Here is an 18,091-nt window from a genome sequence, read left to right on the forward strand (position 1 = left end):
TGCAGAGAATCTTCACGACAAAAAAGGAGTTTTATAGTTTCATTAAGTAAACTTGTATCTTGTAAAATGATTAATGTGTCGGACATTTCAACAAGAACGCATGCTGTGCTGTGATTGATGAGCCACGCTGCTGTAGATATTTTGGGATAGAAAATTCTCTTTAAATACTATGCAGTTCAGTTATTAAATGAAAGCAGGATTAAGGCACACACAATCCTCAAATGTAAATAAAAATTTATTGGCTAACAGGTTAAAACTGACAACCTAAGTATTTCAATAAAATAGCATTTAAAATTAACCAAACTCACTGTACAACTGTAGAATTACAGAAGAAAAACTACATCATGAACTGATGTATTTACAACATTAGCAAAACAATGGTTACTAGAATCATTATAAACAACAAAGGCTTTCTGTCAAATTTTAATAAGTCACTGGATGAAAGTGCACTTCTTCCTTGCTGGTCTTTGATAAAAGAAAGTATTGCACTGGTAATGACAGAAACTATTACAAGGGCTTGGTCCCTTCCTTAATCTAAATCAGGAGAAATGATTGTCTTATTTTTACAGATCTGTGAATTGACATCTTCCAAACAAGAGGTGCAATCTAGGACTATAAATGAGACAGAATTGTGTTAATGTTCCTGAATGTTTAAAACAAGTAATTGCAGCATACCAGTAAACAGCGATGATAGAAGAGTCAGAATAACAATACCATTCTTTTTGTACAGGATTAAGCATTTTAAATTGGGTGTGTAACTATATGTACAATTTTTCTATTAACAGACATGTGTTACTACAATGGATTGCTACTTGGGATCCAAATTCATTTGATACTTCATTTTTCACTGAATACAAACAACATATTATAGTCAATATTTGGCCTAAATACATACTGAGTAGACGAGAAAGTATCAAGTCATGTGAGGTTGCTAAAATATCCATTTATATTAACATGAGATTAAAAATGTCCAGTCAAAGTTTACATTTTCTCTTAACAAATTTGGAATTTTAGTCTGGTACACAACGAGCCAAGGAAAAAAATGATACGTTATTTAGCCACAATAAACTGATCTTCCATGTTGTGCAATGCAGGAAAAACAAACTGGGAGTCAAGAGTTAAAAATGCCTGTTATTTCTTAATTGAGTCATTTATTGTGCCGAAAAATTCCATAATGTACATTGTAGTCTAATCCAAATCAATAAAAGGCATGATGTGACTCAGCAATGCTGGGCTAACAAGGGGAAAAAGTCTCGATCACTATCCTCCAGTGGGACCTGGTAGAAAGTATGCCTGTGTGGACACTGGGTGATGGCAGGACCAGACTCAACTGTAACGAGCGCAAGGTAGAACAGTCTGCCAACAATCCCCATCTAGCTCACACAAACAATGAACACTTGTGGGATGCAAGAGGATGTCAGACAGCTGTGTAATTGTACCCAGCAAGGGCCTTTAGGAGAAAAGAGAAAATTGGGCAGGGAAGAGGATTGAGGAAGAAAAAGAACTGAAGTATTGCACTTGCATTTAATTCATCACATAGATACCGTTTCACTAATCTGCCATGATAAATTTTCAGATCTGTTGTTATAACTCTGCTGAGAAATGCAGGACTAAATTGCCACTACTCTGGAGTAGAACGGCACTGAAGACATCCAAAACTGCTCAAATATAGAGCTCATGAAAAGGTTGCAGAGTTTCTTTGTTGAGATACTGGAATTTATGAATTTTCACATATGCATATGGCTCAGCTGAACTAAGCATCTTGGGCATTTGCACATGGGTCAGTCATGTATCTCTCAATCCATTACTACCTGCACTGCTTCACTGAAGATGGAGGAGAAGATACATTTTGGTGAGGCAATGATCTGCTCCCTGGACTACAGTCACTGCAGGAAATGACTGGATTACAAATCATGGAACATTAGGAAATTGTGAGCTCTGAACTGGAATTAAATTAAATGCAGTTACTTCACTTGTTTACACCCCCTTCCTCAATTCTAAAACAAAAGTTATTTGAAATCACAATTTAAAACATATGTACAAAGAAGTAAAGCTACACATTCAGTACCCACTCAGCCAGTAAAATGATCAGCACAACTCTTAATTGCAATAGAAGATATTTTACATTTAAAAGAAAATAGGTTATAATCATAAAATATTTACCATGTTAATATTGAACAAATTTTTATCCTAACACAAAAGCAGGTGAATTTCTGGAGCTTATAATTCTAATTTTAAGGCACTATCACCGGGCTTCAGAATTTAACCAATTACCTTTTTGCCCTGAGACAACTGCTTCAACATTTATCTATTGTGCAAATACACCACAGAAATTCTTTAAAAGTTAATACTAAAACCAAAATTCTTACGAAAAGGTCTCTTGCTACTTGTGACATAAAGCAGAACAAAGATTAGATCAAATCAGATCCTTTTCAAATAATTCTGCCCTTAATATCAGCAATTTCAAACTGAAAACTTTGAGTCATACTGAGGCTAGCATAATGTGGCCTGTCTTTTTCTTGACGACATGTCTGTCTGACTCCAGTTCTTCCCTTATTAATCCAACTGTTGACAGGTTATGTGTCAATGTGTTCCAGAAGCATCTAGAATTATGAACTGTACTCGGATGTAAACGTAAGGTGCACTACTGTAAACTTAAATGTCACAATTTCACAAAAAGGTTTAAATAAAAATGGAGACAGCCATTTAATGTTGACGATTTATCCACTGTTGCTCAATGTAAAACGTGGATGCTAATACTGTCAGCCATGACAAGCAAGCTCCTTCCAACAGGTATAAAACTGTCAGAAATACCAATGCTCACTGCCAACATTTGTCGGCTTGTAAGTGGGATTCCGCAGGATTCAAGCAGAATTTGTAAAATCCTATTGAGAGGCTTTGATACATTTGAGGAGCTTTAGATTTTATTGTAATTCTATCCTAAAATACCAACAAATTATTTTTTATTTTTCATTTGAACACTTAGTTTGTGCTGCTAATAAGCTGGTTTTGGAAAGTAAATGGAAAATTGGAACTATTGATTCAAAAGAATGAACACAATCTGGGCCATTCCAGGAAACCATAATCAAAAATGCTGTCTTAGAAACAATACAAAAAAGCATAATAAGCAAGGGATGCGTTATAATAAAGGGAATGTTTACATGGTTTGCTGATTTAAAAAGGAATCATGAACAGTACAGGATATATCAGGTGCTCTGGTAAAGCAGAATGTTAATGAGCGCCTACTGTAGCTACACAACATACAATAGCTGTGTCTACAGTATTGCAGATATTTTCAAGTGTATATTATGTAACAGGTACTTGTTTTAAAAAAACAAATACTAGCTGGAGCTTCTCTGCCAACTCAGCAACCTATTTGTATAACATCTTTTATTTCAGTTAGGTACATGCAAGGTGGTTGATATCTGAAAACAAGTTCCATGCATAGTCCTTAGTTTATGAGATGCATATGTAAATCAGTAGAGTTCCAACACTGGAAAAACACGTGCTCAAGCACATCACCACACTGGCACACAATTGGTCACCAAAATCTGAAAATTCCATGCATGACCAGGCATCCACATAACTAAGGTCCTTAATTCTGTAGCTGTTCAATAGGTTGGTATGACTACATATCCAGAAGCTGATGCAGAGTGGGCCAAACAGTCAACTATCACAATGCTATTAATGGAAATATGGGCAAAAAGGACAGCTCTGTCCCTGTGCTATACTGCCATTGTATTGCTGTGCATACATAGACACGCCACAGTTTGACTGTAACAAAATGCAGACACCGCAACATTGTACAATGTCCCAGCTTGAACTCTCTGGAAGGTCTCGGGAAGCCTTTGCAAAGAAGCATCTTTCATAGGTCTCCATCTGAAGGTGGTTGACAGAGCCGGTATAGTCTAGGAGGAAATAGAAAGATTACTTAATGAAGTGCATTTTCAAATTTACAATCTATCTTTCCATATGGAGAAACAACAGCAATATAGTCCTTCAGTACTCTAAACAGAGAAAAACATGGTCCAAGCAGAGCTGGCTGTGGTATTTTGGAGCTTCCAATGAAGTTGATCATACGTCCCCCAGATTATTACCACATTACACTGAATAGGACACAGTGAAATTGCTCTTCGATGGCCCATTTTGCACTGCGCACAATTTTCTTTTCCATTGACTGCCGACTCATGATTGACCATTTCACATTACCCCCAAAAGTCAATTTCACCTCCTGCATCCCAAATGGAAGACAACTCCCATTAGCAGAAAATCAGACGTGTCCTTTGCTCCCTTGCCCAACAAATTTTGCTGCATCTATTTCACAATATTTTATAATGCTAGAATCAGAACAAAATAAATTATCGAGCACTGTCCACTCACTGCATTTCTATGGATTCCATATCAGCTACAGGCAGAATGGCTTTTGAGTGTGAATAAATACACATTTTTCTCAAACTTCCAAACAAACTCAGGCTTATTTTTCAACTCCTTTTCAAGGAAATTAATCTAAAATCCTCATCTCTAATCAGATTACCAATATAATGATTTGTGTTCGGATAGTTATAGTTTTCTTCCCACACCATTTACCAGCAGGCTGAGACCCTCCCTATTAGGTGATTAGAGCCAGCTCTGGGCCCAAGATTGCTGAAGATTCTTACACAGAAAAAGGCTTCCACCCTCCTAAAATGCTGATCACACATCCTTGCAATGTTACAGTTCTGGGCTCTTAATTAGTTGCCTTATCTGATCATACCACATCCCAGTCTGGCATTTACTGAAATCAAAGACAAAGGCAAATAGTAACTGATTTAGTTACATACCTTGCAAGCAATTTCATTTAAAATAAATGTGGGCCTGTGTTTTGCATTCGAATATATAAGCTGGGATTTGATGACCATTACCCCATTTCTGCCAATGTTATCTAAGCAACCACAACTTGCATTTATATCGCGCTTTTAATGCAGTAAAACATCCCAAGGAGAATTATCAAACACTGAGCCGCACAAGGAGATATTGGGACAGGCGACCAAACACTTGATCAAAGAGGTAAGTTTTAAGGAATGTCTTTTAATAAAAAGGAGAGAGAGGTAGAGAGGGAAAGAGGCATATGGAAGGAATTCCAGACCTTCGGGCCCAGGCAGCTGAAAGCACAGCCACCAATGGTGGAGCGATTAAAATCGGGGATGCACAAGAGGCCAGAATTGGAGAAGCCCAAACATTTTAGAGTGTTGTAGGGCTGGAGGAGGTTAAAGAGATAGGGAGGGGCGAAGCCATGAAAGGATTTGAAGACAGGGATGAGAATTTGAAAATTGACAGGTAGTCAATGCAGGTCAACGAGCACAGGTGTGATGGGTGAACAGGACTTATGCGAGTTAGGATACAGGCAGAAGAGTTTTGGATGAGTTCAAGTTTGTGGAGGGTGTAAGATAAGAGGCCGGCCAGGAAAACATTGGTATAGTCAAGTTTAGAGATAAGAACGGCATGGATGAGGATTTCAGCAGCAGATAAGCTGAGGCAGGGGCAGAGACGAGTGATGCTATTTGGATGGAACAAATGTGTGGTCGGGCACTCATCTCGGGATCAAATAGGACGCAAACGGTCTGGTTCTGTCTCAGGCAATGACCAGGGAGAGGGACGGAGTCAGTGGCTGGGGAATGAAGGCAATGGCTTTGGTCTTGCCAATATTTAGTTGGAGGAAATTTCCGCTCGTCCAGCACTGGATGTCAAAGAAACAGTGTGACAATTCAGAGACAGTGGAGGAGTTGAGAGAGGTAGTGGTGGTGAGGTGGAGCTGGGTTTTTGTCAGCATACATGTGGAACCAGATGTGTTGTTTTTGGATGATGTCACCAACGGGCAGCATGCAGATGAGGTAGGAGGAAGGCAAAAATAGAACCTAGGGGGACCCCAGAGGTAACAATGTGGGAGTGGGAAGAGAAGCCAATGCAGGTGATTCTCTAGCTGTGACTAGATAGATAAGAATGGAACTAGGCGAGGGGAGTCCCACCCAGCTGGATGATGGAGGAGAAAGGTTGGACAAGGATAATGTGGTCAACCATGTCAAAAGCCAACAGTTTGAGAAGGAAGAGAGGGATAGTTTACCATGGTCAGTCAAATAGGATGTCAATTGTGACTTTGCCAAGAGCTGTTTCAGTACTGTACATGTGCGGAAACCTGATTGAAGGGATTCAAACTTGGGGCTATGGGAAAGAAAGGCATGGATTTGGGAGGAGACAACGCAGTCAAGGATTTGAGAGCAAATAGCACTTTAAAATACTGAGGTACTTGAAATATTTGATATTCCTAATGTTGACTAGGTGGGTATAAGCATTCTGAAATGGTACTCTTGTTGCTGGCTGAACTCGAAGGAACCACTGAAGCAACTTCTAAAATCTGACACATACTATATTACCAGTATACGCATTTGTAACTTACCTTGGTACAGATTGTGGCATCTGATCCATTACTTTCAAATTTTTGGCTGAGTTCTCAACCCTTGCACCCTGCAGAAATGAAAAGAAGTCCTTTGTTCTTAAATAACAGCAATTGGGCTGTATATTCATAACAGTTTTGAGTTTAAGACTATTAGGAACAGATCTTGGATCCATTCAGTATTTGAGGATCTTACCTGTTTTCTCATGATGTCCGTGGCTTGCATAATACATCTGGGCAGGAGTCCATGGCTACGAGCCAAAATTACTGCTTGTTCCAGGGTCACACTTAAAGTACTCCTGAACAAAATGAAAACATCAGGACAATTAACATGCCCTCTGGATTACATTAACACTGCAACAAAGACAAATCACCTCCTGCACGATCTGCTCAGATGATGAGAAAACAAATGAATTAATTAACACTGTAAATCCCACTAAAGAGATTAAATCCTTTTTAAGAGCCATTCCATTTTTTTTTCTAAAGCAAATCCATCAACATACAAGACGAATTCTCCCAAGATTAGAATTTTCGTCCCAAGGTCATGAAATCTAAATTTAGGTGCTGTCCTCCTCCTGTGTCCAAAAATGTAATCAGTTCATTGTACATCTGGAGATTCTGATGTTGCTTCATGGGCTTGCATGAAAATTGCTGGCATTTACTATTGTTTGCTCAAAGTGTTGAAAATGTATAGCCCTATTTTGGGAAAAAAATCAGCTTCTTAGTACAACTTCAGCACTATACAATTACCAAAGTGTAAAAAAAAATGCTGAAAATGGTTGAAGCAACACGTTGCTGTAATGTCTGGCCAATCTGGTACATGATGTAAATCAGATTATAACCATGTGGTTGGACCAACTTGAGGCGAATGCACTGCGGATTTGGCAGAATAAAATTGGGAATTGTGACAAAATACATTTAAATAGCGCACCAAGTTTTCATTGATATTTGTTTTTGTATAGCTGTTGACATGGTACAAATAAACAGATACAAATTAGAATACATTTGCAAAAGATGTGTGATTTCAAAGCAAAATCAGTTCTAAACAGCACTGGCAAGACACCTTAAAAAGGAAAATATTAATTGTTTGAAACTCAAAAGTTAAACTTTGAGATTACATAAAAACAGTAATGATAGAAGAAAATATTAAGGGCTGGAAATTGGCCAGCTTTGCGCCCATTTTTGGCGGAAAAAGGTGATCAGGTAAATTGGCCAAAGTCTTGCGGTTTTGAAATACCGCTGAAAAGCGGCATGCAAGATGAAAAAAAGCGCTATCGCTTTAAATTGGCCGTTCAGCGCACCCATATTCTGGGTGGAAAAAAAAACGGGCAAGAAAAGCCTGCGTTGCAGCCCCAGGAACATCGGTAAGTATGAAGACCTGCAAAAAAAGGCAAGTTAAAGTTTTTATTTTTAAATTCTTTTTCTGCGATTTGCTAGATAAGTGTCTTGTGATTTTTTACTTTTTGCAATTTTTTTTGTGTGTTTTCTCCCCCCTCCTAGGGCCTGTCCTTTAGCAGTAATCGACCTCGGAGTAAAGTTGGCGAGGACCACCGTCTCTGCCGCAAATCCTCGTGCAATGCCGATTTTTACCGCTGGGTGCATTTTTTTTGCCAATTTTAGTCCTTTAAAAAATAGCGGAGTGTTTAGCAGTATCTTTGGCAAAAAAACGCCGAAAAAATACCACCATCACCAAAAGACCAATTTCTAGTCCATAAGGTATTAGAAAATAGAAGTAAAACTTGGACTGAGTAATGAATACCCTGAAAATACTCAATTATTGTAGACAACTACATAATTAAAAATGTGAAGTTCAGTTTTGGATGCCATGCTCTGCTGTACCAGTGACATATATGTCACCTGCCACCTACTAGCTTCACTGTATTTCTGCACAACTCTAGATAATAGGGCCATAACGACACATCCAGGTGATGTTTCAAAAACCAGGTAGAACAGAAGATTCCACTTACTAAGCTTATACTAAAGAACAAACTTACAATTGAACAGCGATATTCATGTAAACAGGAAGTCCCAAAGTTCTTCATATCCAATTAACTATTTTCAAAATGTAGTCGCCTATGTAGGCAAATAGGGCAGCCAATCTGCTCACAGCACGTTCCCATAAACAGCATTGAGATAAATGACCAGGTAGTCGTCTTTTTTATAACATGGTGGTGTTGGAGGGATAAATGTTGACCAGGACACAGAACTTCTCTGTTGTTCTTTTTACACTATCTTGACTTTGGTGACTTGCACTCATCTACAAGCAACAGGGGACACGCATCACATTCATTTCACCTCACCCGTGGCACTGCAGGATTCTCAACATTTGTAGCATTTATAGTGCTTCCGAACATGAGCCTCATCTCTACAGTGCTTGGATTCTGCAATAAAACCCCGCTGTAATGTGCCGAGACTGTTGGTGTATTGGAATTTGGCCCACTTATATTCCTGGTCAGATTTCAGAGCAAAGGCTCAATTTTCTGCTTTCTGACCTTCATCAGTGCTACTGAGAACTACCATTTATTCAAGCAGTGTTGCACATCACTAGGTTAATGTTACAACACTGACCATGAAGTCAGCAGTGTCATGATGGGCAGTATTGTGCTTTGAATGTAGCCTGAGTGAGCTACACAGATTTAGAAACATAGAAAATAGGTGCAGAAGTAGGCCATTCGAGCCTGCACCGCCATTCAATAAGATCATGGCTAATCATTCCCTCAGTACCCCTTTCCTGCTTTCTCTTTAGCTGTAAGGGCCATATCTAACTCCCTCTGAATATATCCAATGAACTGGCAACAACAATGCTCTGCGGTAGGGAATTCCACAGGTTAACAACAACTCATCTCAGTCCTAAATGGCCTACCCCTTATCCTAAGACTATGTCCCCTGGTTCTGGACTTCCCCAACATCGGGAACATTCTTCCTATATCTAACCATTCCAGTCCCGTCAGAATCTTATACGTTTCTATGAGATCCCCTCTCATCCTTCTAAACTCCAGTGAATAAAGGCCCAGTTGATCCAGTCTCTCCTCATACGTCAGTCCAGCCATCAGCCCGGGAATCAGTCTGGTGAACCTTCGCTGCATTCCCTCAATAGCAAGAACGTCCTTCCTCAGATTAGGAGACCAAAACTGAGCACAATATTCCAGGTGAGGCCTCAGCAAGGCCCTGTACAACTGCAGTAAGACCTCCCTGCTCCTATACTCAAATCCCCTAGCTCTGAAGGCCAACATACCATTTGCCTTCTTCATCACCTGCTGTACCTGCATGCCAACTTTCAGGTCTGGTTGCACCTCCCTTTTTCCTAATCTGCCGCCATTCAGATAATATTCTGCCTTCGTGTTTTTGCCCCCAAAATGGATAACCTCACATTTGTCCACATTATACTGCATCTGCCATGCATTTGCCCACTCACTTAACCTGTCCAAGTCACCCTGCAGCCTCTTAGCATCCTCCTCACAGCTCACACCGCCACAAATGGATGTAAATGTTCCAACATCCCCCTTACAGCATCAGCGGATTCTGATATTTTTACATTACCAATTTGTATAGCATTCCAAGGGTGAACAGCAAAGGCACTGTACTGTTTGAACTGCAAGACTGAGGTAATTGGACAGATTTCAATTACCTCTGTATCCCAGTGCTGCACATAACAATCTGGCAAGCCCCGAGCCGGTTGCAGAGTTCGGACGATATCGGTAAGGTTGCAATTCCAGAAGTGGAACTGCTCGAGCTCGCTGTGGATGCTGAATGCTTTGGACCAATGTACAATTCCATCAGTCGTCGAAGCTCCTCCAACGCATTAAGAGGACGCAGCAGCTGCAAGGTTAAAAAAAAAAGTGTTACGTTCGAATCTGGTTTGTGTCACTCTTAACTGCAAAGAATTCCACTGTACTTTGTGCAAGACATTCTCAAATTTTTTTTCCCCCAATGGTTGCTTTTGTGCCTCTTGCAATATTGAAACATAACAGTCTACGCAGGTTCAAACATAGCTCCGTGTGTATATCCATTTCACTTGCACAAAAAAAAACCTGAATAATTGTACAGAATTTACAGCACTGAAGCAGGCCATTTGGCCCAATTATGTGCCGGTGTTAATGCTCCATATGAACCTCCTCCCACCCAATCAGCATATCTTTTCTTCCTCATGTACTATCAATAAAATGCTCCAAGCAATGTTGAGTAATCTTGGTATGCCATAAAACATGAAATGCAAGGCACATGTAGGTGTTACATGACTTTGCATTAAAGAAAAAGGAGAGCCAATGACATCGTGTGGTACATCACTGCCAAATTTGGCATAGCTCATTCTTAAGACAAATAGCAGGATTTACAAGCTGGCTTGTGTTTTCATTGGTGAGAGTGACTTCGAATTGCTTGATAATGCTAATTAATATGGTTGTCCATTAAACGCAGATTATTCAAAATCATACAAGGTGTTCAGTTAGTAATATGACAACAGTTTGTTGAGACCACTGGAGACATCTTACCCGGTTAATCTTCACAGCTGCAGTCGAGGAATCAGAAGGTAAATTAGACCTTTCCAGATAAAACGCCCTATGGAAAGATCAACATCTTAGAATTCAATTCGAATTAAGAATTAAATATGTGATGAACACACATTAGAAAATGACAAAGTATTTGTACATTTTGCTTGTTCCTGGATCCGGACTGCCAGGGTAACAGACACCAACAGATCCTTCAACACAACTTTTCCTTTTACATCTTTCTGGTGAATAATTCTGCTCTTGAACGTAAAGGATGTCAGTGTGAGAGAATGAAAGATTTTTTTCTAAAAGCAAGAGTAAATTCTCCCACAATGCTGTCCTGATATTCCTTAAGCCCAACTCTATAATTCCAACTCTTATTGTACCATTGTTTGGTGCTTCAATTTAGTCCCCCAAATTGATCACGATCACCAAAACTTGTCCATCAAGGTTGGAATTCAAGCTTGGGTTTGGATAGGGGTGTGGGATCAGTCTGATGCCCAACACTAAACCACCACATCAAGTATCATTTCCAATCATTCTGAATCTTGCTTTTTTATTTAATTGCAAAGAAAGTTCAGTTTTTTGGTGTGTGAAGTGGAAGAGAAGTGTCCAATCTTCATCCAACATAGATTCTTCCATAATGTTGACGTATGCAGGACTACCAGGAAAATTACAAGTAAATCAGAGGTTACACAAATCTGGCCCCTTCACCATGGGACCTTGGGGTAGATTGGACTGAATCTCTGACCAGACCAGAATACTCCCTCAAGGAATGATCTTCCAAAAAACCCAAAGGGTTACAAATTGCTTTTTTTCCCCTAAATTCATTCAGAAAATTAGCTTACCTGAGTTTTCGATAATAATATTTAACTTTTTCAAGAGAGGTTGAATTGATCTGCTGTTGAAATTCTTCTGCCGACACATTTTCTGGAGAACATTGGCCCTCAAGAGCTAGAGAGAAAAACAGAATTACTACTACCTTGGTCTTGAAGCTTGCTGTGACTGCCTGAAATACAGTCACCACACAAAACCGCTGATTAGGAGCAGAAAGCAAGTCTTCCAGGAATGACACCGAAGATCAATCTGTCAGTATACTGCAACACCAGAGAGCAATAGCTGAATCATGAATCTAGATTTTTTTAAAATTTGTTTTGAAAGTTTATTCTGATTTGTTTTACTCAAATCTTGATAAATGCAAATTGTTACCAAGCACCAGTTTGCTCTTCACAGTAAGGAATGTTTTACTCAATCTGGGAACAAGCCAACTTGGTTTGAAGCAACTTTCTGTATCGGCGAGGATTCTATTGCAGCTTAAATTGATGGTTTACAGAGAAGCACCCTGGAGAAGCTGTGACAGATTACCATACAGATGCAATTGTTGATCAAAGAAAAACATATTTCCAATAGCAAATTTCCAATTAAGTTAAGCACTTGATACATACACATAAGAGCTTAGGACAAAACAAAATGTTAAAAGTTACAAATAAAAGCATTTTATTTTATACTTGCACAAAAGGAAAATAGAAGACTTTTTTTAAAAAAGCAATTATACCTTGAGTAAAGAGCACCGTGTGTAGCTTTAAACTGCCACCATTCTGAAACTTAGACGGTAACTCTGCAAAGTTCTGACTTTCGAGGTAAAATATAACTTTCAGTTGCTGGCGGCTTCCATCTACATGATAAGTGATCGGGTTGTCTGCAAAAATAAAATCAAAGTCATCACTTTGTGTTTTGGTATCGCATTTCAAAGTAAGATTATGTATCTTGCAGAATCTTCCTCCATACACCATGGGAGCAATCTGGTGCTCGATGATGGATCGGAAAGAAAATTAATGTGAAGGGTGACCTCCTCTTTAAGGCTTTAAAGGCCCAATAATTACAATTGGCTGATGGCCCTTATACGATCCCGGCATAACCTCAGCCTGTATAAACCCAAGTCCACCACAAAGGCTGCAGTTCACTTTGACTAGGAAGAGAAGAAAAAACAATAACTAGAATGTATTCTGCAAAGTCAGCTGTGAAAAAAGGGAGGGTGCATCATGTATCAGTTGCTCCTAAGAAGAAAATGAAATACACTGCCAGGTAGGCACCCTTTTTTTTTTTAAACAGAGAATGCCGACAAGAAAAAGCATTGCCAGCCCAATCAAGTGTTCAGGCTGCTCCAAATGTGTCAAGCTGTAGCTCTGTGGTTCCCCCAGATCGGGGGGGGGCACTTGATCTAATGTTTATTTTGTTTCCCCCCCCCACAAAAAAGAGTTGTAGCTCTGTGGTAGCACACTTGCCTCTGAGTCAGAAGGTTGTGGGTTCAAGTCCCACTCCAAGGACTTGAGCATATAAATCTAGGCTGACACTCCAGTGCAGTGCTGAAGGAGTGCAGCACAGTCGGAGATGTCATCTTTCTTTTGAGACATTAAACCGAGGCTCTATCTGCTCTCAGGTGGACATAAATGTTATTTCAAAGATGAGCAGGGGAGTTATCCCCAGTGTCCTGGCCAATATTTAGCCATCAATCAACATAACAAAAAAAATCATCATCTGGTCATTATCACTTGCTATTTGCGGGAGCTTGCTGCGCGCAAATTGGCTGCCACATTTCCTACATTACACTCCAAAAGTACTTTATTGCCTGTAAAGTGCTTTGGGACATCCAGTGGTCATGAAAGACATTATTCACTTCCATTGGAGGAAATAAAACACAAGTACACAAAAATCTGGAGGGCGAATCAAAGGTTGAAAGCAAAACATTCTGCATTAAACATGATACATCGGGTTAATTTTAAGCACTTTTATTTGTCACCATTAACAGATTTTTAATCTACATAGAAAAAAAAAAGTGGCTTTTGAATTTTCACCCAACAGAAGTTAGCTCAACAGTTACAATCGCACCTTCAACCCTCCCAAACCCAGTTTACAAGAGCATTATACCCCCTGCAGTTCAGAAACACTATACCCCATGCCAACGCTCCACTCTTCAATAGAGGTACTCCCACCTCCATGAAACCTCCCCATTCCGGCTGGTACTCTACTCCCCTCAACATAACTGGGCACTCCTTTCTCTCCATCAATCCAGCTCGACACTTCTCACCCAGCAACCCAGTTCAAACTGGCATTCTTGTTCCACACACTTCATTCATGCCAGCAATTGTTTGCTCCCATCTGCTATTCAAGCTAATAATCTTTTCTGCCTCAAAGCTCAAGTTTGCACTCATTCCCCCTCCCCAATGTCATGCTGGTTCTTCCCACCCCCAACAGTTTATGCTCACACTTTTTTCTCCCTAATTTATTAATGCTGGCGCATCCTCTCTCACGGCCCATTAGTTAATGCTGGCGCTTTCCGAAATGCCCCACATGTATGGGGGTTCACTCCTTCAGTTCATAACTAAGTAAAAATGTACTAGATTTATAATTCTTGGTTTAATTGTACACCGATAATAGATTCGACTAAACACCATTCTGCTGCATTAGTCCCGAGCTATGAATTTAGTAATGAAAATGATTCAGCTGTCAGTTTTCATTTTGGAATGTTGTAGGAAACAAAGGATAATTAGAGATATTTCAAAGCAGTATAATATGCAGTTGGCATAAATCTTCAAAGATAAGCCAATGCCCATTGTTGAAAACTTGCTTCCATTTCAGCACCTGGATTACACAATGAATATGTCCCAAAACAGTGCTCGACAGATATATTAGTATTTCAACCATACAGAAATTCTAAAAGAAATATATTTTTTCTGATATGTTGAGTGTAACTCATTATTGGTGACAAATTGCGTAACTTTAGAACTTTTCTCTTTAACCTCAACAGTTTGGCTTACACGATAGTCAAGGTGCAAGATGAGGAGAAATTTCTTCTGAGGGTTGTAAATCTGTGGAATTTGCTGCCTCAGAGAGCTGTGGGAAGCTGGGACATTGAATAAATTTAAGACAGAAATAGACAGTTTCTTAAACGATAAAGGGAATAAGGGGTTATGGGGAGCGGGCAGGGAAGTGGAGCTGAATCCATGATTAGATTAGCCATGATCTTATTGAATGGCGGAACAGGCTCGAGGGGCTGTATGGCCTACTCCTGTTCCTATTTCTTATGTTCTAAGACACAATCCAAGAGAAAATTACACTTTACTGTAGTGATGTTAATTCTTACTTCCTTCAGTCATGACTAGGCATGCACATTTATGTTAAAATGGAGATCCTAACAATAAACTGAAAGTGGAGGCACTTCGTCAATCACAACTAATAATGCTGTTTGTTGATTCTCTGATCGGTCTCTACAGAGTCAGCAGATTCAAACTGCCCATAATCTAGGATCCTGTCAGATACCATTGTTCTTTTAAACACACATTTAAATGTAATTTTAGATTTTAATGAGCTGCGACTAAATCAGATCCATCCATTTGCAACATCAAGTCTGAGTGCACTTGCGTCCCTTTGTTGTTTCACAGTAGTCAGCACCTATTGTTTCAGTTAATTCACAAGGGTCTTCAATAAAATTATCATGTCAAAAATGGCTGAAATTATTCGTATGAGTCAGTGGTAGGAAAATTGTACTAAAAATAGATGATTTTAAAAGAATCTCAAAAAACTAAGTGTACACCAGAGAGTGATTCAATGTTTAAAAATAGAATCTCTATAGGCAGCACTTTAATGTTTACACTGCAGAACAACTTCAGGTTCAGGTTCATTCTAATGATAGGATGATCATATTCAGTGGTGGAAAAATTGTAGAAAAGCATGAAATAGAATTAATAACTTTGTAATGGAGACTTGGAGAATTTTGTGTAATTCCAATATTTACTACTATGCTGACAGCTGTTTGTATATGCATTTCCCTCTATCACCCCCTTCCTGAAACACACTCGCCCAGCGAGTTCTCTTTCTCTGGGAGTCTGACCCCCACCCCCGAACTCTACCTATTACATACCCTATATCAGGATAAAGCAGTCCCAAGTCAAGTACAGCACGGTTTAGATGCAGAGTGTAATTCCCCTTCCCTGCACAAACAATGTATCTCAGCTCCAAGCTCAGAAGGGTGACTACTATTGCACCAATGAGGTATTTTTCCACAACCGTTAGCCTCTCTCTGAGCCCAACTGCCAGTTTAGCAGCCTCATCTATTTTCACAAGCAATTCCATTAAGGCTCCAAAACTCGGATCACAAACAACTCCCAAAGCCAGCATGAGATGTTTATCCCATCAGTTTGGACTGGATTGGAACCCATATTGCAAACAAGAAAAAAAAACAGCACCTAACCTACTGCATCACACTATCTCCTAAATACTTGATTCTTAAAAAGATGGTTAGAAAGGGACAGGCAACTCAAACTTCAAGAAGCACAATGTTCCTGAAACAAAACCTTTCTACTCTGGTTATGCTTGTATTTTGGTTCATAATTATTGCTGCAGTGCTTCACCTTTCTATGAAAGCAATTTCAGTACTGACCATAACTTTGGTTAATATTCTCCAGATAATACAGTATCTGAAATCCTTACTTGCTACTGGGTATTCATGCTCCAGCTGTCTGAAATAGAACGTTACATTATCCAGATCAGACAAGGCGACCTTGGTGTCTTCCAGCATGATGCGCTCATCTTTCTGTGCAGAAGTGAAACAGTAATTATTAGTTCCACTTTACAGAAATAAGCAAGTAAAATCCAGACTGCAGAAACAAGAGAAGCCAATAGTTGGCCTGGGCATCCATCAGGCAACTGCTTCAAATGAATACGTTGTGTATATTATTCTATTTTAGCATAAATTAGACAACATAAAATGTGCCCTTTACATGGTTATAAAAGATTTTCAGATCATGCACAGGGCGGGGATGGGGGGGTGGATAGGAAGTGGGGGAGGGGGAAGGAATCTTGTATTCCATGTATGAAATAGTAACTTCTGGGATTCAATCTCACTTGTCTATCGACAGCATATTGTAATTAGGCATGAAAGCTCGACATGGCCTTTCCATTTGAGCTGCCCGCACACTTCACTTGTGCCTCCATCAAGGTTAATTTTTGAAGCAGTACCTCTTTGCATCAGAACATTTCAAGTGAACACACCCAGCAGGGGTGGAGATCCCAGCAAGTCAAGCAAACCAGGGGCAGGGTTGCAATGAGGTACAGGTATTGTTATGCAGAGGTTCACATGTGCGATGAGGAAAATTAATTTCCTTTCTCAAGGGTGTCAGTCAGTCTGTCAAAAATGCTGTTTTAGGGCTAATACATGAATGCTCCAGACCGAGGCCATAAAATGAGTTGTCTGCACACAATGTGGACAGGGGATTCCTGTTTGCTCTAATTTTATTAGAAAATTGATACAAAGAATAGTTGAATACGCATCTTTTCCACTAAAATTAGTGAACACAGAAATTTCAGTCATTCGATACCTAATGACACAACGCAGAGTTAAAAAATACAAATTTCCCATTTCAAATGTTAACTTGAAAAATCTCAACATTTGCCGACACAGTTGCATCCTCCAATGCAAAAATACATAAGCAACAAAATCAATGAATATTTATTCCATTGTAACATTTTTATAACACGCTTGCTACTTCAATCATGAATTATCCAAGTTCTTTCTCTTCCTAAATAAATTGAGGTAATGCCCTGAACCCCACGGAGCATTATATCTCTATCTCTGTATGGGGAGCGGGCAGGGAATTAGACCTGAGTCCATGATCAGATCAGCCATGATCGTATTGGCGGAGCAGGCTCGAGGGGCCGTTTGTCCTACTCCTGCTCCTATTTCTTATGTTCTTATGTTATGTTCTAGTAGACTCATATATGATAGTTTATAAATCTTACCACATTTGGAGAAAGCAGTGACTGAAAGTTGAGAAGGACCCCAGTAACAGCTATCTGCTCAAGCCACTTCTTGCTGGCCTCTTTGCTCTCCTCTTCATATTCTCCATTGTTGTTATACCGGTGATTCAAAGCAGCCAGCAACTGTTCAGAAAAAGTACAGATGGCTGCTACAAGGCTTTGACAAAAGAGGACATCTCGGCGTAATTGTAACTCCAGGTCTGTCGAGAGGAGAACAAAAAAAAGAGTCAGAAGCTGTAATCAAAATGAGTGCTGCACTGTTGCAGTGAACAGTTAATGTATTTTCCAATTTTTTTGTTGGAGTACAAGAACCGAACATGATTTAGGCTACAATTATACCTCAGCTAGTGGTCTTATA

General features: G+C 39.6%; 1 protein-coding gene across 2 annotated transcripts in view; it reads right to left on the reverse strand.

Moving 5' to 3' along the window:
- Positions 1 to 245: 245 nt before the first annotated feature.
- Positions 246 to 18,091, reverse strand: part of prex1 (phosphatidylinositol-3,4,5-trisphosphate-dependent Rac exchange factor 1) — a 230,090-nt gene continuing 212,244 nt past the window's right edge. For both annotated transcript variants that reach the window (XM_070896114.1, XM_070896113.1), the window contains exons 32-40: positions 17,716 to 17,933; positions 16,408 to 16,510; positions 12,473 to 12,616; positions 11,766 to 11,871; positions 10,921 to 10,987; positions 10,059 to 10,249; positions 6,627 to 6,729; positions 6,434 to 6,501; positions 246 to 3,908 (exon numbers count right to left, since the gene is read on the reverse strand). In XM_070896114.1, coding sequence (XP_070752215.1) covers positions 3,866 to 3,908; positions 6,434 to 6,501; positions 6,627 to 6,729; positions 10,059 to 10,249; positions 10,921 to 10,987; positions 11,766 to 11,871; positions 12,473 to 12,616; positions 16,408 to 16,510; positions 17,716 to 17,933 — 1,043 coding nt within the window. In that variant the 3' untranslated portion in view covers positions 246 to 3,865. The remainder of the gene's footprint in view (positions 3,909 to 6,433; positions 6,502 to 6,626; positions 6,730 to 10,058; positions 10,250 to 10,920; positions 10,988 to 11,765; positions 11,872 to 12,472; positions 12,617 to 16,407; positions 16,511 to 17,715; positions 17,934 to 18,091) is intronic.

Source organism: Pristiophorus japonicus, chromosome 12 (assembly GCF_044704955.1).
Source record: "Pristiophorus japonicus isolate sPriJap1 chromosome 12, sPriJap1.hap1, whole genome shotgun sequence".
NCBI lineage: Eukaryota > Metazoa > Chordata > Chondrichthyes > Pristiophoridae > Pristiophorus > Pristiophorus japonicus.